Source organism: Mustela nigripes, chromosome 17 (assembly GCF_022355385.1).
Source record: "Mustela nigripes isolate SB6536 chromosome 17, MUSNIG.SB6536, whole genome shotgun sequence".
In the NCBI taxonomy this organism is placed as follows: Eukaryota; Metazoa; Chordata; class Mammalia; order Carnivora; family Mustelidae; genus Mustela; species Mustela nigripes.
In genome coordinates this window covers 26,854,224-26,881,673 of record NC_081573.1, presented here as the reverse complement: position 1 = coordinate 26,881,673, position 27,450 = coordinate 26,854,224, and the positions used below count along the sequence as shown (strand labels likewise).

Below are 27,450 nucleotides of genomic sequence, written 5' to 3'. Positions count from 1 at the left end.
AGGGCTGTCCTTGTGGGCCTCTGGAAATAATACATGTGCTTAGTGAGTTTTGGTGCTGGTGACCCTGTTGTGTGTGGCTGAGCGTGGATGCCTGTGTGTGCAAGTGCTTACCTGGATCCTTGGGAGTCCGCATGTGGGTCCAGAGGGGCGTGTCTGGGAGGGGTCTGTGTGTGCGCTTGTGCGGCCATGGGCACACCTGTGCGTGATGGATGTCGCTCTCGGGGGTCCAGTGAGGGAACTGAAGGCATTTGTGTCTCAGGAGGAGTTAGTTTGTATACATCAACATGTGTGAGCCTGTGGTCGTGAGGACGCCCCCAATGCTCTGCAGGTGTTGTACCTGCGTGTCTGTGTTACAGGCAGCAGGCTGCTGTGTGCGGGAGGGGGCGGGGGGGGTCTTGTGTGTTGACAGTGAGTTGAGGCAAGGGAGTGTACATATGTGCGCTTGTGTGTACGTGTGTGTCCTTGTGGGCACATCCATACCACTTTCATGCAGGTTGCGCGTGTGCGTGTATGTGCGCACGCTCGTGTGTGTGTGTGTGTGTGTGTGTGTGACCACAGGCTCTTGTGGTCAGCAATGTCCCCTCCCTCGGGAATCCCCTGGACTCTTTCTCCATGCTCGGGAGAGTGTCTCATCCTGCCTGGCCCCTGGTGATTTTTTTTTTTTTTTTAAACCAAGCACAGCAACCCACGTCGTTCACCTGCTCGTAGGAGGAACAGCTCAAATCCCCTTGATCATGGGCTGTCCCCCGCGCTGGTCTGGAGTAGCGAGCCATGGCTCTGTACGATCTCCACACACTTCTGCCTGAGCAGAACCATGGAAAGGGGTCATGACCTTCCTTGTGCAGCCGGCCTGCTCTGGGCTTCCTTGGTGTGGAGATGCCTGGGATGTGTCGTTCTCCCCCCCCCCCCCTTCCTTCCTTCATAAGGGGGTGGGACACATATATGGGAAGGAATGAATGATTTTGACAGTGGAGAGACCCAAGATCATTGCCCTCCATGAGCACGGATGTGGAGTTGAAATGAACTGGGGGCTTCAGGCCTGTGTCCCCGACAAGACCTCAGTCCCCGCTGTCTCCTCTGTCTCCTTGTGGGGCCACAATCCCCAGCCCCGTCCTGTCCCCCGTCCCCCTACCCTGCCCCCAGCCTCATTCTATTCTTCCCCGGGGCATTTCCAGGCTAAATGCCTGCTTCTCGGCCACTCTTCTGCAACACTGGGGGAAGGGCCCCAGTCTTATCAGAGCGGGTCCTGGAGCCTGAGTGGGTATGCTGCCTCTGGAACCGAAGCTCCCGGCATCAGCTAAGACTGTCATTTCTTCACTCATGTGTTCGACCAGCATTTGCTCAGCACCAACAACAATTGTAATAACGTTAAGTCATCATGAGACACTCGCCCTGGTCCTATGCCCTGTGCCTGGTGCTGAGGGTCCAACGTATAGAAGTCAGCTTTGGTTCTGTTCGTTCCTTCCATCCTAGTAGAGTGCTCTGCAACATAATATTTGCAACTTTGCTCCTTTGTTTAACAAATGTTTCCCCAGCACAAGTCTCTGCTGGCTGTGGGACCTCACAGGTGGACGAAACACAGCCTGGGCTTCTGGGCACTCACGGTGTAGTGGGGGGTGTGTGTGTGTGTGCAAACAAGTCAATTGACCACGACAGATTCATGTGCTGAGGGACTGGATGCTTTAAACAGAAGCTTGGGGCCCTGGGGAGCCCCTGGGTGGGAAGAGGAGGCTTCTCTAGCAGAGGTAGCATTTGAACGGAGTCCTCGAGGATGGAAAGGGTATACTCCAAGTGGAAGACCCTAAGTGGGCAAAGGCCTGGTGGTGGGACCCTCGAGGGGACCTGCAGAAATGGTTGGAGTCACCCTGGGACCTGAGACAACTGAGCCCCCTGGTGGTTCGTCCTGGCTGCATCATGGAGGGTTGGGCCTGAGTGTTCAGCCAAGAACTCTGAAGTCCTGCTCCCTCTTCCAGGGGTGGAGGGAGGCTCCGTGGTCCTGGAGCTGAGGTGGTCTTCAAAAAGCTTGGATATTTTGGATCCCAGGGCCACCCCGTGCCCTTCATAAAGACTCAAAGCCACTCACCTTCCCCTACACAGGCAATACTGCCCCTGTCCACAAGGGCCTGCTTTCACCGTCACCCAGCCTGGCGTAGCTGTTGAGAATGAGCTCTGCTCTTTGGAATGGGACTTCAAGAAGTTCTGAAGCTTCCGATGATCTCCATTTTCCCGCTCCCACCCCCTCGAGGCAGCTGGTCTCAGCTTCCTGTGTGTGGAAGTGAGCTGTGGGTCTTGCGTGCCTAGGGCAGATGAGGAATCCCTCAGTTGCTTCTGTACCAAGATTGGCAGGAACAGTATCCCCTGCTCAGCCACAGGATCCTTAGGTAAAGAGAGACAGTAGTTGAATGGGTGGAAAGATAGATGTATGGTTGGAGAGGAGGATGAGTGGGTGGATCGTTAGAGTGAGGATCGGTGGATGGATGTAGGGGAAGACAGGCAGGTGTTGGGTAGATGGAGGGTGAATGGATGAATTGGTGGATGGGTATGTGTGTATGTAGACGGATAATAGGATAGGTAGATGGGTTGATGGGTAGACAGGTGTGTGTGTGTGTGTGTGTGTGTGTGTGTGTGTGTGTGTGTAGTTGGATAGGTGGGTAGATAGTGGGTAGGTAGATGGATGGATGGATGGATAGCTGGGGGTTGCATAGATGGGTTTGCTCCAAGTGGGGCAGCCTCCCCTGACTTCCTTTCCATGGTCATACTGTGTGCTCTCACCTTGGGATGGTGAGTCCTCTCATGGCCATCTCCCCAGACCTAACAGAGGAGCAGCTCCCTTAGAATGTAGCTCAGTGCCCTTCCCCAGGCTGGAGAGCTGAACTCAGAGGCCGGTGGGAAGAGAATGACTTGGAGACACCTGAGAGGGGTGTCTCCACAAGCCGTTCTGAAAATTCTTGAGCTAGGACCTCCAGGCACCTTTTGCTTTATGCTCTTTTCTAGTTCCTAACTATCTAATTCCTTTCTTTTTGGCTTCCAAACAGAAAAAGACGTACCAGTGCATCAAGTGCCAGATGACCTTTGAGAACGAGAGAGAGATCCAAATCCACGTTGCCAACCACATGATTGGTAAGAGAACGTTTCCGCCCACCCGTGCTGGGACCACTTGTTGGGGTTTGAAATCTGTGGTCCCAATCATCATTTCACTGCTTTTAGGGCAAAAGATGGAGTCACAGCTGCTGTTTCGGAGACATTTCGAATGGGAGTAAAATGTGAGAGAGCTGGAGGATTTTCTCCATCCAGCCTTCCCGTCGCAGCTTCACTCACATTACAATCAAACTTTTGACAATCTCTTCCATTTCCCAGCATAAATTTCCCTCCATTTCTGAAACGAAGTGCTTTCCAGTTGTCAAGCACTCAGGGGCAATTATGCCTCAATTCCGTATGTCATGACATTGAATCGATTTAACCGCTTGCGTTTCCCCGCTAAACGTGATGAATTCCTCAGGCACGTTGTCAAAACAGAGTGCTTACAAAGTTATTTCAGTACTTTTCCTATTCCTCTTCAAGTGGTTTTTGGACTTTGGAAAATTCAGCCTTTCCGGGGGTGGGTGGGGGTGTCTTTCAAAGCACCGTCGTGTTCCCTCTTGGCCTGAGGTTCGGAGGGGAGGCGTGAGCTCTTCCGTGCCTTCCGTGGATGGGTGTGGTCTCCCTGGCCACTGGAGATGCCCTCCGTGCAAGAGGGGGGCCCTGCTGAGCTTTCGGTGAGCGTGCAGGCTTGGTCCGGGGAAGTGCAGGACTTGGCCGTGAGGGCTTGGGAGTTTCTGGAATCCTGGGTCTCTGGGGGAAGTGTGGTTGCTTCTTCAAGACCTCTGCAGTCTGAGCAGGGAGGTTTCAGGTGTGGGTTGAGCATCTTGACCCTTGGCTTCCTCTAGTATCACTCCATTTTAGTCTGAAAAAGAGCCATGCCGGCAGAATACTGTTCTGGAAAATCCTTAACCGCGTACATTCGAAGAGATCCATTCACCGTGCAGCTTGGTGAATTCTCATGAACCAAGCACACCTGTATAACCAACAGCCCAGAGAGGAAGCAGAGCATGTCCGCATCCCAGAAGCCCCTCCTGGCCCCTCCAGACCCTCCCACCCCCCTGCACAACGACATGTTGCCACCGTCCCTATGTCGAACAGCATAGGGCTTTTTGGGTCCATTTTGCACTTGGTCTCATTCAGGTTCGTGCCCATAGTTTGGATGTTGCCCCTTCTCCCGGGTGTGTGCTCTTCTGTCCTGTGACACTTCACCATTCGTCTTGTCTGTCCAACTCCTGATGGGCTTCTCCATCATTTCTGAGTTGGAGTTGTTTCAGATCGTGCGCTGCTCTGGGCATTCTCGTGTGTGGGTTTTGGCGAGCATGTGCACGTGGTTTGAATGGGAAGATCGGTGGGGTTGGAACTGGCGGGTCTCAGGACACTAGTAGGTTCACCTTCAGTAGATACAGACGGACAGATTTCTGAGGCATTTGTGTGAAACCACCATCCCACCGGCAATGCAGGAGAATTGCTCCACATCTATGCCCGCGTCCACATTCTCTGCAAAAGGAGAGATTACTAAGGCCCTTATTCAGTGAAATTGTGCTTAGGGTGAGGATGGTGCCCTCCCCTCCCAGGGCAGCCTTGGCACATGCAGCGGGTCTGGGTGTCCAGTGTCCCCCTGACTCAAGAGAGGTTCCCCTCGAGGTGTGGACCCCCACTGTGTGCGGGATGGGGCTTGGCCGGTGGGGAGGGGCCCCAGGGAGCTGAGGAGGGGCAGGGAAGACCCCAGGAGTTCAGCTTGACAGGGAGATTGGTGGCTTTTTAATTTCTTCTGTTTGAAAGCCCCCTGCTGAAGTAGAAGAAGGAAACTATCCTGTCAGTCACCGGCTGCTGAGAGTGCTTTCATGGGAGTGTCAAGGAGGTAAAGATGAAGATATCTAAAAATGTTTGCTTTTGGAGCAGGTGTTAATGCGTGTGCATGTTTGTAAGCACGAAGGGCGAGAGCCTAGCTAATTGGACCACAGTGATTTCAAAGGTGCTTCCCCCTCCCCCCTTCCACCTTTCCTTCTGCGCGGAGCCTGGAAGCCGTGTGTCCTCAGGTGGAAGGGTTGCTCCTACCTAGAGAGGTGGGCTGGGCAACGGGATGGGGAAGGGGGCTGGGGGGGGGGCATCCGGGGCTTGGGGCGAGCAGAGTGCCGGACCCCCGAGGGAGGCAGTCCTGGCTGGGGGCTGGGCAGGGCCCCTCACCTGAGCCTGCTCAGCAGTGCCATGAGCTGACCTGGTTCCTGGGGAACAGGCATCAAGGAGCTTCTGGTCTCAGAGCCCGAGCTTCTGAATAAGATGTTTACGTGATTGCAGAAAGTGTCACCATGCTCTATCTCTGCCTGGTGCCCACCCTGCGAGGCCTGGGCTGGGGACCCATGTGAGCCGTGCCTTGGGTGGCAGGGTGAGATCTCTTGCCCTAACCTGCCCTCCCCACCTGCTGGCCCTGCCCTGGCCTCATTGAGGCCATTCATCAAAGAACAGTGAGCACCTCTTGCATGCAGAGCGCTGGGGTGGTCTCAGCTAATCAAGGGAGAAAGTGACCCGGTCCCACCCTCAGAGACCTCACAGCACCCCGTAGGAGACAACCATGGCACACACATCGTGCCAGGAAGGGAGGTGTCCCTGGGTGAGGGCGCTGAGCCCTGCCACACGCCAGGGACCCATGCAGGTGCCCTCCTGCGTCTCATCAGGGAGTTTCAGTGATGCTTCCAAGTTCTTCCAGAGACAAAGTAGTAGAAGCAGGGTCTGGGTAAGGCTGGGCTCTCTCCATTGTGTGTGGCTCCCCACCAGGGTCAGTGGCGAGAAGGACCCTGTGCTGCCTGCAGGGGAAGCTGATGGCGTCTGGCATCCAGGTATGCGCAGTGCCGGGCGGTTGATGTTCCTGGAACGAGACTGCTGGATCCAAGGAGGTCTACCAGAAAGGCCTGAGTGTTGAAGGCAGAAGAGTTTCCTCTGTGGCAGGCCCAACACTGGCAGAGGGGGCAGCTTGGACAAGGAAGGCGGGTCACCAGAGAACAACGGCCTCGGAGGGCTCAGCAGAAGGAGGTCCTCGGAGGATACGCTGGTAGCCAGAGGACTCGGGGTGCAGGGTCTGTGGGAGGACTCTGAGGTGAGCCAGGCTCAGAGGCAGGAGCAGAGGAGGGAGTTTGAGGGCTGGAGGAGTCTGACCTCATTGGAATCGAGGCCTCTCACGTGGGAGCATCGTGGGCAGTGAGGGTGGGGAGGTAGCTTGTGGCCAGGCCACAGAGGGCCTTGAATGCCAGGTTAAGGGGTTTGGGTTTAGACTCAACCCTGCAGGCTGGGTTCCAAATCTGGAGGTCCCTTGACTGGTATTTTATTAGGCTTCTCTTGATTAACCAGAAGATAAAGCAGCCAGGGCCCTGAGTTCCCCTACGGCGCCGGTGACGGGAGCGCGGCAGCAGCTGGGACCGTGTGTTCCCCGGCACCACAGTCCCCACCCATCCCTACTGTATTCTGGGCGCTGCTTTGCTCATTTATGCCCCCTGCCTGGTCCCTGTGGGCACCTGGATGTGCAACCTTGGACTTAGGCACTAGGGAGCCATTGAAGGTTTAGGAGCAGAGTATAGCCTGGATGTAGCTGAGTGCTTGAGGGAGATAAATCTGGCAGCAGTGTTGAGGCAGAAGATGATGAAAGGGAACAGAGACCTGCCTGGCCTGGTCCAGAGGTGAGGGGATGAGGCCAGGAGAGAAGAGAGGAGGGAGGAGAGAGAACCGGTACCTGGTTTGTGCAGTGTGCCTACTTGGCCCTGGAGGCTTGGGGAGGGTTGTGTGTGGGTGGGGGCGATGGTGGGGGCAGGAATGGAATACTAGTGAGCCCAAGAGCCCCACCTGGGGCTGACTCTGAAGTCCCAGTAAGACTGTTGGGGCCCAGTGTCCCTGTGGACAGCTTCCCCTGCTAAAAAGCCCGAGCCCAGAGTGGATGCCTGCAGCTGGTGGGGGCAAAAGCCGCCCTTAGCAGCACCAGGGGGACTTGGCGAGTAGAAGCGGCACCGTTCAGCTTGACGGCCTTCTCATAAACATGGGGCACGGGGGGGTCTGAGGCAGGCCTCCCCAGGGACCCAGACTGCTGGAGACCTCCCCTGGGGGATGCTAAACTGGCCCTTTTATAGCGGGGGGCCTCTTTGTGGCTTTCCAGCCTCCAGACCCTGGGAGTTCGGGTGACTCAGGGATGCGTCTCCTTGAGAACATTTTCCCAGCACCCTCTCCTGACTGCTGCTGGCCAGGGAGTGATTTGGAGCCCATAGAAAGGCAAGGGTTTTTTGGAAACCTTTTTAGCGGCAGGGTCGCCTTTGAAATCCCCCCTCCCCAGAGGGAACGAGGCTGCCTTCTCCGGGCTACCCCCAGCTTTTGAAATGGTTTTAGACACCCCCTCCCCCAGCAGGCACATCAAAAAACGTGGAGTGGGCCCCGTTCTGGGGCCTCCCACAGGGCTGACCTGGCCCTGCCCGGCTGCCCTTGCCCACATCTGGAGGGATGGCCCGCTCCTCGCCCCCCAAAATGGCTCTGCATGAGGCCTGCCTTGGGCTTCCTGTGGCCTGGCCCAGAGGCAGGGCCCCCTTCCAGTGGCTGGAGCAGGGGTCGTGCCTTCTCCTGCGTGTTGAACACGTGGGCACAGAGCGTGCCCAGTCCCCCCTAGGGCACCCGAGACCTCAGACCCCAAAGAAGCAGATCAGCCCTTTTCTCAACTGCTCGTGGACGTTCCTGCCAGGCGTGGCTGGATAAGGGGTCTGAGAACTTGTCCTTGAAATAACGAACTTGCTCTGACCCAGGTCGGCCCTGAGGGAGTGACTCAGCCTCTGGGCCCTGGCGTCTTTACCCAGGGCTTCACGGGCCCCTGGGGGGAGCGCCGAGGAAGGTCAGGGCTGGGAAGGGACAGTCCTCAGAGAACCTCGACAGGAACGTTCACCCTCTATGTCCTTGGAAAGTGGCTGAGGACTCTCTGGCAGGGAGCCAGCCAGGCCAGAGTCAGCCTCGGCCCAGTGGGGCATTAGGGATTCTGGGGATGTTGTTTTCCTGGTCACATCGGCCCCATTCCCTGGGTGCCTCTGAAGGCCAAGCTCTGCTGTCGGGGGTGAAGAAATCAGGGGCATCTGGAAGATAAGCTTCTCCCACCTCCTGCCCCCACACGGGCTGGGCTGGTGGTCCTTGTCTGTCCTTTCCTCCCTAGCCGTTCCCTCGCTGTAGCAGGATGGGCGGTGGTCCATGTGGAGGGCGTGTGTGTGTGTGTGTGTGTGTATGTGTGTGTGTGTTTGGGTCGGGGGGAGCTTCTGTCTTCTAAGGCTTTAAGAAGCACATCCCTAGAGGCGCAGCAAGCCCCCTTGCTGTCTGGGTCCCCACGCTTTCTGCAGCTGCTTCCATGCCCAGGACCCGTGCTGAAGGCCTGGCCTGCAGCATTTGAGAGGGGAGGGAAGGTCTGGTGTGGAGATCTGCGTCTCGCCCTCCCACCGGGAAAATAGAAACCGCCTCAGCTGTAACTGAAGAGGAAAACCCATGAAAAGGACAAGGAGAAGGGGTTTCTGCGTACTCTCTGCTGCGAACACGTGTTGCCGCACAGGGCTGTGTGAGGCCCTTCCGTGGAGCTCTGATTCAGAGGATGCCAGACCTGAAACATCCGGGCACTCGTAAGACGTGATGAAAACATCTCCCTCTCCCCCTGGAGATTACATTTCATGTTCTGGAACTGCTTTGTCAGAATAGCAAGCCTGGACAGACAGCATAGCATCCCATTCTTTTCATATATTTTTTTATTTTTATTTTTCCAAAATCCCCTTAGCAGCTCCCAAGGGTGAGAAGAGTCCATTCCCCTGACTTTGAACCTCATTGGCTGGTTTGAGGAAGTTGTTGATCAAGCACTTGGGTTTATGAAGGACCCGTCAGTTCCGGATTTTAAGATAGTAGAAATGGTCTGGTTCTCATAGATTTCTTCTCCTCCTCCTCCTCTTTCTTCTTCTTGAGGGAGAAAGACCTCTGTAGGGGGAGTTTCCTCTAATAGTAACCTCTGTTCAGTAAACATGAGTGAGATCCTTGGGGGGATCTCAACGAGGAACCTCTCCTCTCATCCAGTTGGGGGGGTAATAACCCCAGAGGACAAGTTCTCTGTAATGTCACAAGCGTGAGATAGGAAGCTCAAAGGAGAGGTGTGTTACCGAGTCTGGGCATCCAGGAAAACTTCCTGGAGGAGAGACACCTAAGAAGACGGGACGTAAGGTGGAAGGGGCATTGCAGGCAGAGAACATCAGAAGCTAGTTCATAGAGAAGAGGCCCATGTGGTATGAGGGGAAATCACAGACCAAGCAATGTCGCTTCAGGAAAAATCACAAGGCAGGAGGTGGGCAGGTCGTAGAGACAGTACAGTGTGGTCGGTGAGAGATGAGGGTGTTGTTTAGGAGGGTGTGGGTTTGAGAAACCTTTAAAAGGCAAAACCAGCAGGGGTGGCAAAATTGAATGCACGTGGGCAGGGAAGAAGTTAGGAATGACTTCAGGGTCTCAGGGGATCAAGTTTTGGGATGACAGGTAGATGACACAGTGCCCGAGGAAGAGCTAGCTGTTGCGGGGCTGGCAAAGATGACCCTAACCATGACCTTACAGGTGAGGCTGACTGAGTACTGGGCAGGGTCAATGGAATCAGATGGAGGAATGAGTTGGGGGGCCCGGGGGAGACCAGCAGTGTCCCATCGACTTGCCAGGTTCCAGGCTGGGAAGGAAGGATGGGAGGCAGGAGCTGGAGGCGTCTGAGGGTCCCAGGGAGCTTTTGTTTTTTAAGGAGGGGACACCAGAGTATATTTCCAGGCTATGGGGAGGGCCTCAGTGGGGAGAGGAGGAGGAAGAGGGAGAGGAGCTCGCAAAAGTGCCAGTCCTGGAGAGGCGGGGACCGGGGCCCCAGTAGCTCTTGTGTTCAGCCCGCCCACAGGCATGGCCTTCCCTTCTTGCTTTTCGTTGCCATGGACATGGTGGCGTGTACTGTGGGACGGACTTTCCCGAGTGCCCTTTATGGTCATCTGGCTGCCTGGGAGCCGTGGGTGCTTGGGCAGCATCCCTTGCGTCTGCTTCTGGCTGAGCCTTACTGGAGTTGAGGACAGAAAACAAAGGTCCCGTGGTCCATGGTGGCCCCGGGGCTTGGCCCCCCTCTGCCCTGGGCTTCTAGCGATTTGCAGAACCTCACACTGGACGCCCTTCCTCATGTGTCTCTGGGGTCCAATGGGGAGGGAAGGGGAGACCTCCTCTCCCAAGGAAGTTTGGGGTGGCTCTCACGGGCCAATGAGTCTCACAGGTCCCTCCTGCTCTGGCTTCCAGCTCATCTGCCTGGGGAGGGGAGGTGGAGAGAGAAGGGGAGTTGTTCCTCAGAGGTACACAGGAGCACTGCGAGCCTGAGTTGGAGTAAGAATCCAGCATTACTGATTGGGAGCCTTTTCTAAACAAAGACTTCTTTTTTTTTTTTTTTTAAGATTTTCTTTATTTATTTGACAGAGAGAGAGATCATAAGTAGGCAGAGAGGCAGCCAGAGGGGTAGGGGGAAGCAGGCTCCCCGCAGAGCAGAGAGCCAGAAGCGGGGCTCTATCCCAAGACCCTAGGATCATGACCTGAGCTGAAGGCAGAGGCTCAACCCACTGAGCCACCTAGGCGCCCTCTAAACAAAGACCTCTTAAGGAAGTGACTGATTTAGTTCATTCAGTAGAGCTTTTTTAAAAAAAATTTTATTTAAATTCAATATAGTTCACATTTAGTGTCTTACTAGTTTTGGGGTAGAATTCAGTGATTCATCAGTTGCATATAATACCCAGTGCTCATGACATCAAGTGCCCTCCTTAATGTCCATTACCCAATTACCTCATCTCCCCGCCCTCCAGTAGAGCTTTATTGAGCACCAACTGTTTGCTCCATCTGCTGTAGCTATGAATATTAATGAGAAAGAGAGTATGCAGGAGGGCCCACACATGCACACTCAGAGTGTAGAGCTCTATAGTCAGCCACAGTGGTTAAGAACACTCCCAGCTCCTGGTCGTGTCACTTTGTGGCTAACCAAGTTATCTGTCTCTGTCTGGTTCAGCTCCTCCTCTATAATATAATCCCATGCTAATGGTACACAGCCGTTTAGGGAGGACTCGTCCAGTGGCAAGTCAGATCCAGGTCATACTGACTATCACATAGAAAGGAGAATTATCGGTTCATATAACTGAAAAGTCCCAGGATTCCTTGGGTAAGAGGCTTCAGGCATGGCTGGATCCAGGGGTTCCAGCAAAGTCATCTCTCTCTCTTCTGCCTCTCAGCTCTGCCTCCTCTTTGTTGCCTTCTTTCCCTGGTGCATGATGACAACCAGCCGCTCTTGGTCCAGCAGTCCCCGCAGAGAGGGACATGTGCTTCCTCATCAGTGGGAAAGATCTCAGGACCAAGTCTCGATATCTCGGGAGGGTCCTGAAGCTACCTGTGAATTATTTCCTGTAGCCAGGGAGATGGAGTAGTTGAATATTCAGATTAGCACCACTTGCCCTTCCGGAGTGCTGGGGTGGGTCGTTGTCAACCCACTTTCGCCCTAAAATGGGAGTAGGGAGGGTATTCTTGAAAATCAAGGAGGTACCTATTTCCACAAGAACGGGGATGCACAGAGAGGGTCCTACCCCTGCTTTTGAGGGGAACTGCTTAGAGCATTTAATGAACTAAAAAATGTATGAAAATCACCCAGCACACTGCCTGGCACATGTGAGTTTTCTGTCCATGGTACCTGTTAACATTAATATTATTAATATTATTATTAGTCCCTGTGTCAGGGACTAGTTAAAGATAATGCTTAAGATAATGAGGACGATACTAGAAACCTTGTTTCGAGAGGATAAACAGCCCTTTTGAGGTCATACTAAGCCTGCATCCCAAGTGCCTGTCTATAACAGCTCAGAGGGTGCTGCTGCGGGCTTCCTGGAAGAGGAAGACTTGTCCTCCGCCTTTGTCAAGCTCTAAGGGGGTCTGCCTGCAGGATAGATCCAGAGAGTAGCTCCAATCAGGACGATTGATTCATTTACTCCTTTTTTCATTCTGAACTGTTTTTCTTCCTTGCGCTCCATGTACATGCCAGGCTCTAAGCACGGATGTCACGGCAAAACAAAATCCCCCGATCCTGGAGCTAGTGGGGGCCAGGTGGGTGTCAAACAAGCAAACAGATGAGAAATCCTGACCCCTTCTTGGATATGCCATCAGGCGCCGTCCAGCCTGGAGCAGCACCTGAAAACTCAAGCAGTCACTCTTTTGGTCTTTTTCTGAATTTTATGCGGACCGCCCACAGAGGGTCACTTTGCCAGCAGAGGCCCGTATCCGCAGCAGCTGGGGGATGTCCCCAGCTAAGGTCTTGTCTTCCCCCCTCCTAAGGCACTGCCCCACCTGTGGTGTCTGTGGTCCCTGCCATCCCTTTCCTGGCCCTCTGGCCACTCTCCTCCAATCTGCCTATTCCATCTCAGTGCCCACCCTGCCTTTTCTGGGCCACAGCCCCTGGGTGGCTCCAGACGCCTGTGTCCCAAGCCTTCCCTCCTCGGGTGTCCGGAATTCACAAATAAAACCACAGAATGGCTAGTTAAATTTGAATTCCAAATAAAGAACATGTAATTTTTTAGTTTGAGTGTGTCTCCAATATTGCATGGGAGATACATATAATAAAAAATTATTTACTTATTTGAAATTTAAATTTAACTGACCGTACTTTGTTTTACCGGGCTGCCCTATTCCCTCCCCACAGTTCCCATGCCTCCAGCACCTTAGCTTGGGGAACAATGGTGCTCCCACCCATCTTTCCCTCTTTTATTTTATTTATTTTTAATTTTTTCTTTCTTTCCTTCTTTTAAAGCTCTTTGTGTTCCTTCATTCCTCCTTACATTTTTTTAAAAGATTTTATTTATTTATTTGACAGAGAGAGATCACAAGTAGGCAGAGAGGCAGGCGGGGGGAGAGGGGTTGTGGGAAGCAGGCTCCCTGCTGAGCAGAGACCTGGATACTGTGGGGCTCGATCCCAGGACCCTGAGATCATGACCTGAGCTGAAGGCAGAGGCTTAATCTGCTGAGCCACCCAGGCACCACATATTTTTTTTTTAACTTAAAAGTATTCAACTTTTTATTTTGAGGCGATCGTGGGTTCTCATGGAGTTCACAGATAGATTCTCTGTACCTGTTACTCAGTTTCCCCCGAGGCTAATAGTTCACAAAATGCCAGTATGGTATCACAAGGATGAAACTGGCATGGATGCATTCAGGCTATGGAACATTTCCATTACCACCAGCATCCTTCATGCTGTCTTAGCCACTTCTATTCTGCCCCAGCTCCTGTGTTAACCCTGGAAATTGTGCATCTGTTATCCATTTCTATAGTTCTGTCATTTCAAGAATGCTACATAAATGGAGTCCTGCATAAGTTTTCATTGTTTTGGGGATAAATGCCCAGGTGTGCTGCTGCTGTGTCTGTAATGCTTGTTGGTATGACTTTTAAAGAAACCGCCACACTGTTTCCTAGAGCAGCTGTGCCTTTCTACATTCTTACCAGCAAGGTCAAGTTTCTCTATGTTGAGAGACATCAAATTTCTTCACATCCTTTGCCAGCATTTGGTTTGTCACTATTTTTTATTTTAGCAATCTGATAGGTGTGTAGTAATATCTTACTGTCTTTTAATTTACATTTTCCTAATGACTAATGATATTGAACGTGTTTTCATGGGCTTATTTGCTATCTGTTTGTCCTCATGTATGAAATGGGTTTTCATATCTTTTGCTTATTTTCGAATTGGATTGTTTGCTTTTTTACCGTTGAGGGTTGGGGTTTTTTTTTAAAGTTTATTTATTTATTTATTTGACAGTGAGAGAGAGAGAGAGAGAGCGAGAACACAAGCAGGGGGAGTGGAAGAGGGAGAAGCTGGCTTCCCGCTGAGCAAGGAGCCTGATGTGGAGCTCAATCCAGGACTTTGGGATTATGACCAAAGCCAAAGGCAAACTCTTAACAACTGAGCCACTCACGCAGCCCTTACTGTTGGGTTTTGAGAGATTTTTATATAGTCTAGATACTAGTCCTTTGTTGGTTACACGGTTTGCATAAATTTCTTCTCAGTCTTTTCATCTTAACAGAATCCTTAACACATTATTTTGCAGAGTAAGTGATTAAAATTTGAGGAGGTCAGTTTATCAATTTTTCCTTTTATGGCTCATGACTTTGATGCCCAGTTTAAGAACACCTTTTCTAACCCTAGATCCCAAAGATTTTTTTTGCCTACTTTTTTCCAAAAAAATTTTATGATTTTATATTTCACTGCTGCTGCTTCTCCTACAAATGTCCAGTTGCTCTTGCATCATTTGTTAAAAACACTATAATTCCACCACTGAGTTGTTTTTGCCAAATACCAGCTAGGCATATTTGTGTGGCTCTATTTCTGGGTTCCATTGATCTGTGTGTCTATCCCTCTGTCAGTATGACACAGTCTCCATTACTGTAGCTATATGCAGCAGAGGGAGAGGGAGAGAGAAACTCAAGCAGACTCCTCACAGAGCATGGAGCCTGTGCAGGGCTTGATCTCATGACCTTGAGATCATGACCTGAGCCGAAACCAAGAGTCAGAAGCCTGACCAACTACATCATCCAGGTGGCCCTCTTCCTATCATTTTAATAAGAATTGTATAAACCTGCATATTGATTGGGGGAGAAGTGATATCTAATATGTCAAGGCTTCTAATCCATGAACATGGTATATCTTTCAGTGTACTTAGATCTTTGATTACCTTTCTAAAATATTATTTATTTATTTATTTATTCATTCAATTACTTATTTATTATTTTTATTAACATATAATGTCTTATTTACCCCAGGGATACAGGTCTGTGAATCATCAGGCTTACACATTTCACAGCCATCACCATATCATATACCCTTCCCAATGTCCACAACCCAACCACCCTCTCCATACCCCCCTACCCCAGTAAACCTCAGTTTGTTTTGTGAGATTGTGAGTCTCTTATGGTTTGTCTCCCTCTTGATCCCATCCTGTTTCATTTTTCCTTCCCTAACCCCCAATCCCCCAACTTTGCCTCTCAAATTCCTCATATCAGGGTGACCATATGATAATTGTCTTTTACTGATTGACTTATTTTGCTCAGCGTGATACCCTCTAGTTCCATCTATGTAGTTGCAAATGGCAAGATTTTATTTCTTTTGATGGCTGCATAGTATTCCACTGTATGTATGTACATTGTGTGTATGTATATATACACACAGTGTATATATATACCACATCTTCTTTATCCATTCATCTGTTGATAGAGATGATTCTGGCAGCAAATTATGGTTCTTTCCATAGTTTGGCTATTGTGGGCATTGCTGCTATAAACATTCAGGTGCATGTGTCCCTTTGAATCACTATATTTGTATCTTTAGGGTAAATACCCCATAGTGCAATTGCTGGGTCATAGGGTAGCTCTATCTTCAAAATTTTGAGGAACCTCCATGTTCTTTTACAAAGTGGCTGCACCAGCTTGCATTCCCACCAACAGTGTAGGAGGGTTCTCCTTCCTCCGTATCCTCTCCGACAACTGTTGTTTCCTGACTAGTTAATTTTAGCCATTCTGACTGGTGTGAGATGGTATCTCATTGTGGTTTTGATTTGTATTTCCCTGATGGCGAGTGATGTGGAGCACTTTTTCATGTGTCTCTGCCATCTGGATGTCTTCTTTGCAGAAATGTCTGTTCATGTCCTCTGCCCATTTCTTGATCGGATTATTTATTCTTTGGGTGTTGAGTTTGATAAGTTCTGTATATATTTTGGATACTAGCCCTTTATCTGATATGTCATTTGCAAATATCTTCTCCTATTCTGTCAGTGGTCTTTTGGTTTTGTTCACTGTTTCTTTTGCTGTGCAAAAGCTTTTATCTTGATGGAGTCCCAATAGTTCATTTTTGCCCTTGCTTCCCTTGCCTTTGGCAATGTTTCTAGGGAGAAGTTGCTGCCTGTGTTCTCCTTAAGGATTTTGATTGATGGATTCTTGTCTCACATTGAGGTTTTTCATCCATTTTGAGTGTATTTTTGTTTGTGGTGTAAGGAAATGGTCCAGTTTCATTCTTCTGCATGTGGCTGAATCCCATTTCTTAAAAAGACTGTCTTTTTTCCATTGTACATTCTTTGTCAAAGATTGACAAAGATTTGTCAAAGATTAGTTGACCATAGAGTTGAGGGTCTATTTCTGGGCTCTCTATTCTGTTCTATTGATCTATGTGTCTGTTTTTGTGCCAGTACCATACTGTCTTGATGATTACAGCTTTGTAATAGAGCTTGAAGTCTGGAATTGTGATGTCACCAAGCTTTGGCTTTCTTTTTCAACATTCCTCTGGCTATTTGTGGTCTTTTCTGGTTCCATATAAATTTTCAGATTATTTGTTCCATTTTGTTGAAAAAAATTGATGGTATTTTGATAGGGATTGCATTAAACATGTAGACTGCTTTAGGTAGCATAGATATTTTCACAACATTTGTTCTTCCAATCTATGAGCATGGAACATTTTTCCATTTCTTTGTGTCTTCCTTAATTTCTTTCATGAGTACTTGGTAGTTTTCTGAATACAGATTATTTGCCTCTTTGGATAGGTTTATTCCTATGTATCTTATGGTTTTGGTTACAATTGTAAATGGGATCGACTCCTTAATTTCTCTTTCTTCTGTTTTGCTGTTGGTGTATAGAAATTCAACTGATTTCTGTGCATTTATTTTATATCCTGACACTTTACTGAATTCCTGTATGAGTTCTAGCAGTTTTAGAGTAGAGTCTTTTGGGTTTTCAACATAAAGTATCATATCATCTGCAAAGAGTGAGATTTGACTTCTTTTTGGCTGATTTGGAAGTAAGTTATTTATTTATTTATTTATTGTTGTTGTCTGATTACTGGGGCTGGAACTTCTAGTACTATGTTGAATAGCAGTGGTGATAATGGACATCCTTGCCTTGTTCCTGACCTTCGGGGAAAAGCTCTCAGGCTTTCCCCATTGAGAATGATATTCGCTGTGGGTTTTTCATAGATGGCTTTGATGTTATTGAGGTATATACCCTCTATCCCTACACTTTGAAGAGTTTTGATCAAGAAAGGATGCTGTACTTTGTCAAATGCTTTTTCAGCATCTATTGAGAGTATCATATGGTTCTTGTTCTTTCTTATATTAATGTTTTGTATCACACTGGTTGATTTACAGATGTTGAACCAGCCTTGCAGCCCAGGAACAAATCCCACTTAGTCTTGGTGAATAATCCTTTTAATGTACAGTTGGATCCTATTGGCTAGTATTTGGTGAGAATTTTCGCATCTGTGTCCATCAAGGATATTGGTTTGTAATTCTCCTTTGTCTGGTTTTGGGATAAAGGTAATGCTGGCCCCATAAAATGAGTTTGGAGGTTTTCCTTCCATTTCTAGTTTTTAGAACAGTTTCAGGATAATAGGTATTAATTCTTCTTTAAATGTTTGGTAGAATTCCCCTGGGAAGCCGTCTGGCCCTTGGCTCTTGTTTTTTTTTTTTTTTTTTTTTTTTGGAGATTTTTGATGACTGCTTCCATCTCCTTACTGGTTATGGGTCTGTTCAGGTTTTCTATTTCTTCCTGGTTCAGTTGTGGTAGTTTATATATCTCTAGCAATGCATCCATTTCTTCCAGATTGTCAAATTTGCTGGCTTATAGTTGCACATAATATGGTTTTATAATTGTTTGCATTTCTTTGGTGTTGGTTGTGATCGCTCTTCTTTCATTCATGATTTTATTTATTTGGGTCCTTTCTGTTTTCTTTTTGATAAGTGTGGTTAGGGGTTTATCAGTCTTATTAGTCCTTTCAAAGAACCAACTCCTAGCTTTGATGATTTGTTCTATTGTTTTTTTGGCTTCTATTTCATTGATTTCTGCTCTGCCCTTTATTATTTCTCTTCTGCTGGGTTTTGGGTTTCTTTGCTGTTCTTTCTCCATCTCCTTTAGGTGTAGGGTTTGGTTGCGTACTGGAGACCTTTCTTATTTCTTGAGAAAGGCTTGTATTGCTACATACTTTCTTCTCAGGACTACCTTTGCTGTGTCCCACAGATTTTGAACAGTTCTGTTTTCATTTTCTTTTGTTTCCATGAATTTTTAAAATTCTTCTTTAATTTCCTGGTTGACCTATTCATTCTTTAGTAGGATGCTCTTTAGCCTCCAGGTATTTGATTTCTTTCCAACTCTCCTCTTGTGATTGAGTTCTAGCTTCAGATCATTGTGGTCTGAAAATATGCAGGGATGCAGGGAATGATCCCAATCTTTTGGTACCAGTTGTGACCTGATTTATGACCAAGGATGTGATCTATTCTGGAGAGTGTTCCATGTGCACTAGAGAAGAATATGTATTCTGTTGCCTTAGGATGGAATGTTCTGAATATATCTGTGATGTCCATCTTGTCGAGTGTGTCATTTAAGGTCTTTATTTCCTTGTTGATCTTTTGCTTGGATGATCTGTCCATTTCAGTGAGAGGGGTGTTAAAGTCCCCTACTATTATTGTATTTTTGTCAATGTGTTTCTTGGTTTTGTTGTTAATTGGTTTATATAGTTGGCTGCTCCCATGTTAGGGGCAGAGATATTTAAAATTGTTAGAACTTCTTGTTGGACAGACCCTTTGAGTATGATATAGTGTCCTTCCTCATCTCTTATTATAGTCTTTGGCTTAAAATCTAATTGATCTGGTATAAGGATTGCCACCCCAGCTTTCTTTTGATGTCCATTAGCATGGTAAATTATTTTCCACCCCCTCACTTTAAATGTGGAGGTGTCTTTGGGTCTAAAATGAGTTTATCATAGACAGCAGATTGATGGGTTTTGTTTTTTAATCCATTCTGAACCCCTGTGTCTTTTGATTGGGGCATTTAGCCCATTTACATTCAGGGTAACTACTGAAAGATATGAATTTAGTGCCATTGTATTGTCTGTAAGGTGACTGTTACTGAATATTGTCTCTATTCCTTTCTGGTCTACTACTTTTAGGCTCTCTCTTTGCTTAGAGGACCCCTTTCAATATTTCCTATAGGGCTGGTTGGGTATTTGCAAATTTTTTTAGTTTTTGTTTGTCCTGGAAGCTTTTTATTTCTCCTTCTATTTTTGATGATAGCCTAGCTGGATATACTATTCTTGGCTGCATGGTTTTTTTTTTTGTTTGTTTTTTGTTTTTTTTAAATTTAGGGCTCTGAATATATCATGCCAGTTCTTTCTGGCCTGTTAGGTCTCTGTAGATAAGTCTGCTGGCAGTCTAATATTTTTACCATTGTATGTTGCAGACTTCTTGTCCAGAGCTGCTTTCAGCATTTTCTCTTTGTTACTAAAACTCGTAAGTTTTACTATTAGATGTCAGGGTGTGGATCTATTTTTATTGATTTTGAGGGGGTTTGTCTGTGCCTCCTGGATTTTGATGCTTGTTCCCTTTGCCATATTAGTGAAATTCTCAACTAAAATTCACTCCAATATAACTTCTTCCTCCTTCTCTCTTTCTTCTTCTTCTGGAATCCCAATTATTCTAATATTGTTTCACCTTATGGTATCACTTATCTCTTGAATTTTTCCCTTGTGGTCCAGTAGTTGTTTGTGTGTCTTTTGCTCAGCTTCTTTATGTTCCATCATTTGGTCTTCTATATCACTAATTCTCTCTTCTGCCTCATTTATCCTAGCAGTAAGAGTCTCCATTTTTTATTGCACCCCATTAATAGCTTTTTAAATTTCAGCTTGATTAGACTTTAGTGCTTTTATTTCTTCAGAAAGGATTTTATTTCTCCAAAAGGCTTTCTCTAATATCTTCCATGAATTTTTTTGAGCCCAGTTAGCACCTTGAGAATTGTCATTCTGAACTCTCATTCTGACATATTACCAATGTGCATATTGATTAAGTCCTTAGCCATTGGTACTGCCTCTTTTTCTTTTTTCTTTTTTTTGTGGTGAGCTTTTCTGCCTTGTCATTTTATCCAGAGAAGAATATATGAATGAGAGAATAAAATACTTAAAAGTGTGGCAACAACCCCAGAAAAATGTACTCTAACCAAATCAGAAGAGACCTAAAACTGGGGGGAAAAGATTGGGAGAAAAAAGAAATAAAAATAAAAAATTAAGGAAAAAAATATATATATTAGACTGGCGAATAGAACAGTGCCACCAACTTGATTTTGGGTGTAATCTGCTCTCAGAAGATGCTACCTCACAAGGTTTTATTAATAGAAATACATATGTATATTAGAAATAAGGGTAAACATGGAAAAGGGATGAAATATGATCGTAAAGATGAAAATTTTAAAAAAATTCTAAAAAAGGAATTGATGAGTTGGTTGGTAGAAGAAAAGAGAGGAGATAATGTGCTCAGGCTGGAGACTAGAACAAAGCCATGTGCTAGATTTAGGGTATAATTTGATTAGAAGAAATTGTATCCCAAAATTTTAAAGAAAAATAAATCCTGTATATATACAAAAAATAAGGTTAAATAGAATGAAGGGATAACATATGAATATTACAATGAAGATTTAAAAAGTCTTTTTTTTTTTTTTTTTTTTTATGGAAAGGTATTGTTAAGATAGTCCTGGGACCTGATGTCATTTCAGTCTGCTACTCCTCTGCCATCTTGGCCCCGGACCTGTGATTTCTTTTTTTCTTTTTAAGATTTATTTATTTATTTATTTGAGACAGAGAGAGAAAGAGAGGGGTGCATGGGGAGGGACAGAGGGAGAGGGAGAGGAGAGGGAATCTCAAGCAGACTTCCTGCTGAGCATAGAGTCTGCTGTCGGGTGCCATCCCACCACACTGAAATCATGACCTGAGCCAAAATGAAGATTTGGAAGCCCAAAGAATGAACCACCCCGATGTCCCTTCTTTGATTTTTTATGGTTTATTGTGGTTTATGGCAAAGTTGTTCTGTGCATGTTTTGATAAATTTACATCTACGTATTTCAATTATTTTAGCAATTATAGATGATATTGCATTTTTAATTTTGATGTTCACATGTTCATTGCTGGTATATAGAGATGTATTTGGTTTTTGAATGTTGGTTTTATAGCCCTTGACTTTGATTAACTCAGTTGTAGGAATTTTTATTTTTGTTTTTGTAGATTCCATTGCATTTTCTATATAGACAATCATGTCATCTGCAAATAAGGACAGTTTTATTCATTCCTTTTCTATCTATGAGCCTTTTATTTCCTTTTCTTGCTTTTTGCTCTGGTTAATACTTCCAGCACTGTGCCGAATAAGACTGGTGGCATTCTTGTCTTGTTTCAGTCTTTTATAATTATGTGTAGTAGTAGGTATTGGTTTTTTGTTGATAACTCTATCAAGCTGAGGAAATACCCCTCTATTTCTTCCTTTTTTTTTTTTTTTCAAGAATTTTTATTATGAATGAGTGCTGGATTTTGTAATTTTTTTTTTTTAAATAGATCTGTTTATAAGACCATGAGATTTTTCTTCTTTATTCCAGTAATACAGTGGATTATATTGATTGAATTTTGAATATTGAAATAATCTTGTATCCTTGATATATACACCCTAAATGGCCATAGTATATAATTCTTTTTATATATTTCTAAATTTTCTTTGCTGATATTTTGCTAAATGTGTGTGTGTGTGTGTGTGTATGTATGTATACACATGGCCTGAATTTACAAGGGATATTGGCCTACAGTTTTCTTTTGTTTTCTCCTGTGTGTCTGGTTTTGATATTGGTCAATGTTAACTTGATCAATATTGATATTAATTCATATTAGTTAATATGAATTAATATCAATGTTATTATTAATAATAACTTGATTGCGTACTGGTTCTTCTGTATTTGGAAGATTTATTTATTTATTCATTTATTTGAGAGAGGGAGAGAGTACATGAGCAGGGAAAAGGGCAGAGAGAGGGGGAGAGGGAGAAAATCTCAAGCAGATTCTTCGCTGAGCAGGGACCCTGATGTGGGGCTGGATGTCATGACTCCAAGATCATGACTGAGTCAAAATCATGAGTTGGGAGGTGCCTGGGTGGCTCAGTGGGTTAAAGCCTCTGCCTTTGGCTCAGGTCATGATCCCGGTGTCCTGGGATTGAGCCTCGCATCGGGCTCTCTGCTCAGCGGGGAGCTGGCTTCTCCCTCTCCCTCTACCTGCCTCTCTGCCTACTTATGATTTCTTTCTGTCAAATAAATAAATAAAATCTTTAAAAAAAAGTCACGAGTCGGACATCCAACTGACTGACCCACTCAAACGTCTCTGGTTCTTCTCTATTTTGAAAGAAATTATGTAGAATTGGTGTTTGTTCTTTAAACATTTGTTGGAATTCTCCTGTGAAATAACTTGAGTCTGGAGATTTCATTTTAGAGAGTTTTTAATTATGAATTTAATTTCCTTGACAGTTTTAGGACTGTTCAAATTGTGTATTCATGTTGGTTGAGTTGTGGTAGGTTGTGTTTTGTGAGGAATTGGTTATCTCATCTAATTTGTCAAATTTATATGTGTACAGTTTTCATAGTAATTTTCTTTTTTTATTCTTTTTGATGTCTGTAGGGATGACCTCAGGTTCATTTCTGATACTGGTAACTTATGCCTTCCCACTTTTTTTCTCTGTCAGTCTTGTTAGAGATATGTCAGTTTTATTGAACTTTTCCAAGAATCAACTTTTAAAAGTGGATTTTCATTATTGGTTTTCTGTTTTCAGTTTCATAATTTCTGTTTTTATTTTCATTATTCCCTCCCCTCTGCTTAATTTGGGTTTATCTTGGTGTTTTTCTACTTCTTTGAGGTGAAAGCTTAATTATTGATTTGAAACTTTTACTCTTTCTAATGTATGTAGTGCTATAAATCTCTCTCTAAGCATTGATTTAGTTGTATTCCACAAATTTTTGTATGTTATAACTTTTTTTTCACTTAATGTATTTTATTTTATAAAATATTTACTTTGTACTTGAGCTTTGGCTCATTGTTTAGACGTGTGTTACTTAGTTTTCAAGTATTTGGAGGTTTTCCTGTTTTGTTTTTTTGTTTGTTTGTTATTAACTTTTAGTTTGAATCCATTGTGACTGAGAAAACACTGTGTGTGACTTCAAATATAAATTCTTTTACTTTTGTCAAGATTTGTTTTATGCCCCATGATATGGTTCATATTGGTAGATGTTCATTAGGCACTTGAAAAAATGCATATTCTGCTCTTTTGGGGTGATGTGTTCCTTCAATGTCAATTAGACTTTGCTGGTTGATGATATTGTTGAGTTCTATGTCCCTGCTGATTTTCTCTTATTGATTGATCAAGCATGGAGTGGAAGATGTTGAAATGTTCTATTAAACTTGTGCATGTGTCTGTTTCTTTCAGTTCTATCAGCCTTTGCCTCACATATTTTGTAGCTCTATTTTTTTTTTTTTTTTTTTTTTGGTGCATACACATTTAAGATTGTTATGTTTTCTTAGTTAATCAACTCCTTTATCATTATATGATGTCCTTGTCTATTTCATAATTGTTTCCTCTGAAGCCTGCTTTACCTAATATTGAGCACTTCTTCTTTCTTTTGATTATTGTTTGCAAGATATATCTTATTCCATCGTTTTACTTTTAACTTGCCTGTGTGGTTATATTTTAAGTGAATTTCTTGGATATTGAATGTAAGTGGATCATTCTCCCTTGCCTCCACAACCCCATTCTGCGAATGTCTGTTTTTTGATATGTATATTTAGACCATTTATATTTAATGTAATTCATGATATGGTAGGGCTTAAGCCTACCATTTTATATGTTGGTTTCTTTTGGTTCTGTTTTTTAATTGTAAGTGTAATTTTTTTTTAAATTTCTGTTTTCTTTTCTCTGCCTTTCTGTGGGTTACTTGAACAGTTATAAAAATCTCATATTGGTTTATACTTGGTGTTTATTTTTGTACATCTTTTTAAAAGATTATTTAGATATTACATTAAGTAAACATATCAAAATATTCTGGTGTCATCATTTTACCAGTTTGAGTGAAGGATAGAAAACTTACCTTCCTTTATCCTCCTCCATTTATAATCTAATTGTTTTAAATAGGTCTTTGATATGTATTAAGAGCCATATCAAATAGTGTTAGATTTTTGCTTCAACCATAAAATTTAATTTAGAAAACTCAAAAAGGGTAGAAAAACTACTGTATTTACCATATTATTCTTATTGTGTATTTTCTTCCTAATCTTTCAAGATTCATTCTTTTATCATTTCCTTCTGTTTAGAGAAGTTCCTTCAGTCATTCTTTCAGGGCAGGTCTTGGTGACAAAGTCTTTTTAGTTTTTCTCATCTGATGATGGGATGTTGTTTTCCCCTTCATTCTTGAGGGATATTTTCACTGGATTTAGGTTCCATGTTGCCAGTTCTTCCCTTTCATACTTATGCCACTTTCTTTTGGCCTCCATGGTTTCTGATGAGAAATCCACTTGTCATTTGAATTTTTTCCCCCACTATGGTAAAGTACAATTTTTCTCTCACTGCTCTCAAAAAGTTTCTTTTCCTTTTTGCTTTCTTTCTTTCTTGGTAGTTTGTAGTCTGTCATCTTTCTTTTCTCCTTCCAGGACTCTTTGATCATATGAATATTAGAGTCTCACCAACCCCTGAGGTTCTTTTATAAATTCTTTTTTATTATTTTTAAATTTTCATCTATTTCTTTTCTTTTTTTCAGATTGGGTAATTTTTATTGTTTTATCTTTCAGTGCACTGATTCCTCTGTCTCTTCTTTTCTGCTGTGGAGCCCATCATTGCTTATTTTAACCCCTCCCCCCCAAGCCACCCAGGCACCCCCATCATTGCTTACTTTAAAAATTTTTATTTAGGGGCACCTGGCTGGCTCAGTCAGTTAAGCATATGCCTTCAGCTCAGGTCATGATCCCAGGGTCCTGGGATCGAGCCCCGAGTTGGACTCCCTGCTCAGCAAGGAGTCTGCTTCTCCCACTCCCTCTGCCCCTCTCCCTGCTCATGCTCTCTCTCTTGCTCAAATAAATAAATAAAATCTTTAAAAGATTTTCTTTTTTATTTCTAAAATTTACATTTAGTGCTTTTTTAATGTCTTCTGTTTCTTTGTTGTGATTTTCTATTTTTTCATTTGTTTCACACATGGTCATGGTGGTTGAAGCGTTTTATGATGGCTCCTTTAGATCCTTTGACAGATAATTCTAACATTTCTGTTATCACAGCCTGGGCATATATGGATTACCCTTTCCAATTCAATCTGAGATTTCTCTGGTTCTTGGTGGGATGAATGATTTTGGATTGAAGTGGGAAGAATTCCAGATTTTTCTCCCCCCACCCCCAAGTCTCCACTGATACCTCTCTCACTGGTGAGAGGGGTGTCTCATCTGTGCTCCCCACAGATGGGGAGCTGACCCCGGGCAGAGGGGTAGGGACACCTTGCTACTGCTGGGTGAGAGTGGGAGGCCACCTTTCCAGGTCTCTCCTGATACTGCAGGGAGTACCATGTTACTGCTCAGCAAGTATGTAGGTCCTGACTCCCTACTATGCTTTCTCTGACACCACCTCACCGTGGGGTTTGGGAGTGGGTGTTTGGTGCCTTGTTACAGCCTAGGGAGCATGGAAGTCGAGGTGCCCCACTCAGCCTCTGCTGGAATGGGGGACACAGTTTTTTTGGTGTGGTTGCCTCGAGGAGAGCTGTATTGTCTAAAGGTCTCCTGCCTTGCCAGGCTGCCCCTTTTCCTGTCCTTCGACTGGAGGGAGCATGCTTTCCTTTGGTTTTCTAAAATCTCACCGGTTGGCCTTCCCTGGTCGCCAGCTTCTTCTTCAGCTCCAATCTGAGCTATAGGAGGGAGAAGAAAACCCAGAGTTCTCACAGGCATGCCATTTCTTGGGTCCTGAGGTCCCTGGCTGTGCTGTCTTCTCTTTACCTTTCAGAATCTTCGTAAGTTTCTTTCATATATAATGTCCAGGGTTTTGAGTTGTACTTAGCTGGAGAAATAGGGAAAATTATGTCCCAGGGAGAAATATGCAAGCTGAATAGGTATCTGAGGGTCTCAGGCACATGTAGGAAACATTGTTTTATTCTGCAGCCACTGCTATGCTATTTGGGTTCAAGTGCTTGTGGGGAAATTGGAGCTTAGATTTGCAGCCCAGATCTGTCCAGGCCCATTTAGAGGATGTCCTCTTTCCCTTCCCTCTTCTTCCTTTGTGAGGGGAGAGAACAGTGGTGAGACCCTCAACACACCTGTTGGTGACAGTCATCCACCATGTCCGGCCACGAAATAGTTCATACTAACGATGCCTTGGCCCTGCTTCTAGCATTGTTTCCTTCCCTCCAGTGATGCTTGTTGCTCTGATTTTATCCTTGTAGTACCGATGAGGTCAACAAGCCAGGGTGGGGGGGTTCCTGCCTGACTTATCAGCTGGGGGCACTGATAGGGAAGACCAAGAGCTGGGCTCACGTGGGTCACATTGGGGCCGGGGTGTGGAGGAGACAGTGAGGTCCGGTATTGGAGAGTTACTCTGGGAGAATGATCTTAGATCAGCGTTACTAAGGGCCAGAAGCTGTCATGGGGGTTGGGAGGTGGCAGGCCAAGATTCGACTGGCCACCTGATTGTCTTGTCCCTTCAGAGGAGGACAGCTTCTGCGCCAACCCCACTTTTCCCATGTGGGCCTTCTGAGTCCCCTCTCTCATCGCCATGGCCAGGGGCTCGGGAAGCTGCAGTGGAATAACACTTGGATGGATACGGGAAAGTGGTGGTGTCTCTGGGATGAGGCGGTAAATCAAAACACGACAGATTGTTTTCGAAGCATCAGATAGAAATTGTCAACACAAACATGTTTCTGGACCTAGCAGCTGAAAGTGTGAATTAATTACAGACCTCTTAAGAAGCAGAAGTAGTCTTCCTTTCAGTGACTAAAGCAGCTCTTCTGCCTAGCCCTTCTGCTCTGGGAAGCGGATTTCAGGGGCTGCTCTTTTAAAGTCTCAGGGGCTTGTGGAGAGGCGAGACACTGTAGTACAAATCCAGCTTCCCCGAAGCTACTTTGGTTTTGAGAAACTGTACCCACAATCTGGGTTGGGGCTGGATTCCCATCCAATGTGAACACGTAACTGTCAAAGACCTGTAACTTTAGCGGGGAGAAATGTTTCTATTGGTATTGTGAGTCTGTAAAAGGATTCGGAGGTTGAGGTTCCCGGTCCATGTCAGGCCTGGTTTATCCTGCTCTGTGCACACCCTTGGAGTTCTGTGGCCTGTTCACCACACGTAGGGCTGTGGTGAACCACGAAAGGTCCCTTCCACGTGTACACCAGTGGCGAAAGCACCTCGCCCGGTGAGCGTGTCGTGAAAGATTTCTCATAAGGGTACCCCCCTTAACAGCCCCCACACAGACGCGCATGTACTCCCCTCAGCTGTAGACTACAC

The 27,450-nt window shown here is 45.7% G+C and overlaps 1 protein-coding gene across 1 annotated transcript in view; it reads left to right on the top strand.

The window, feature by feature from the left end:
- Positions 1-27,450, top strand: part of ZNF423 (zinc finger protein 423) — a 332,069-nt gene that overhangs the window by 195,541 nt on the left and 109,078 nt on the right. Inside the window, exon 5 of the mRNA XM_059381198.1 lies at positions 3,036-3,120. Coding sequence (XP_059237181.1) covers positions 3,036-3,120 — 85 coding nt within the window. The remainder of the gene's footprint in view (positions 1-3,035; positions 3,121-27,450) is intronic.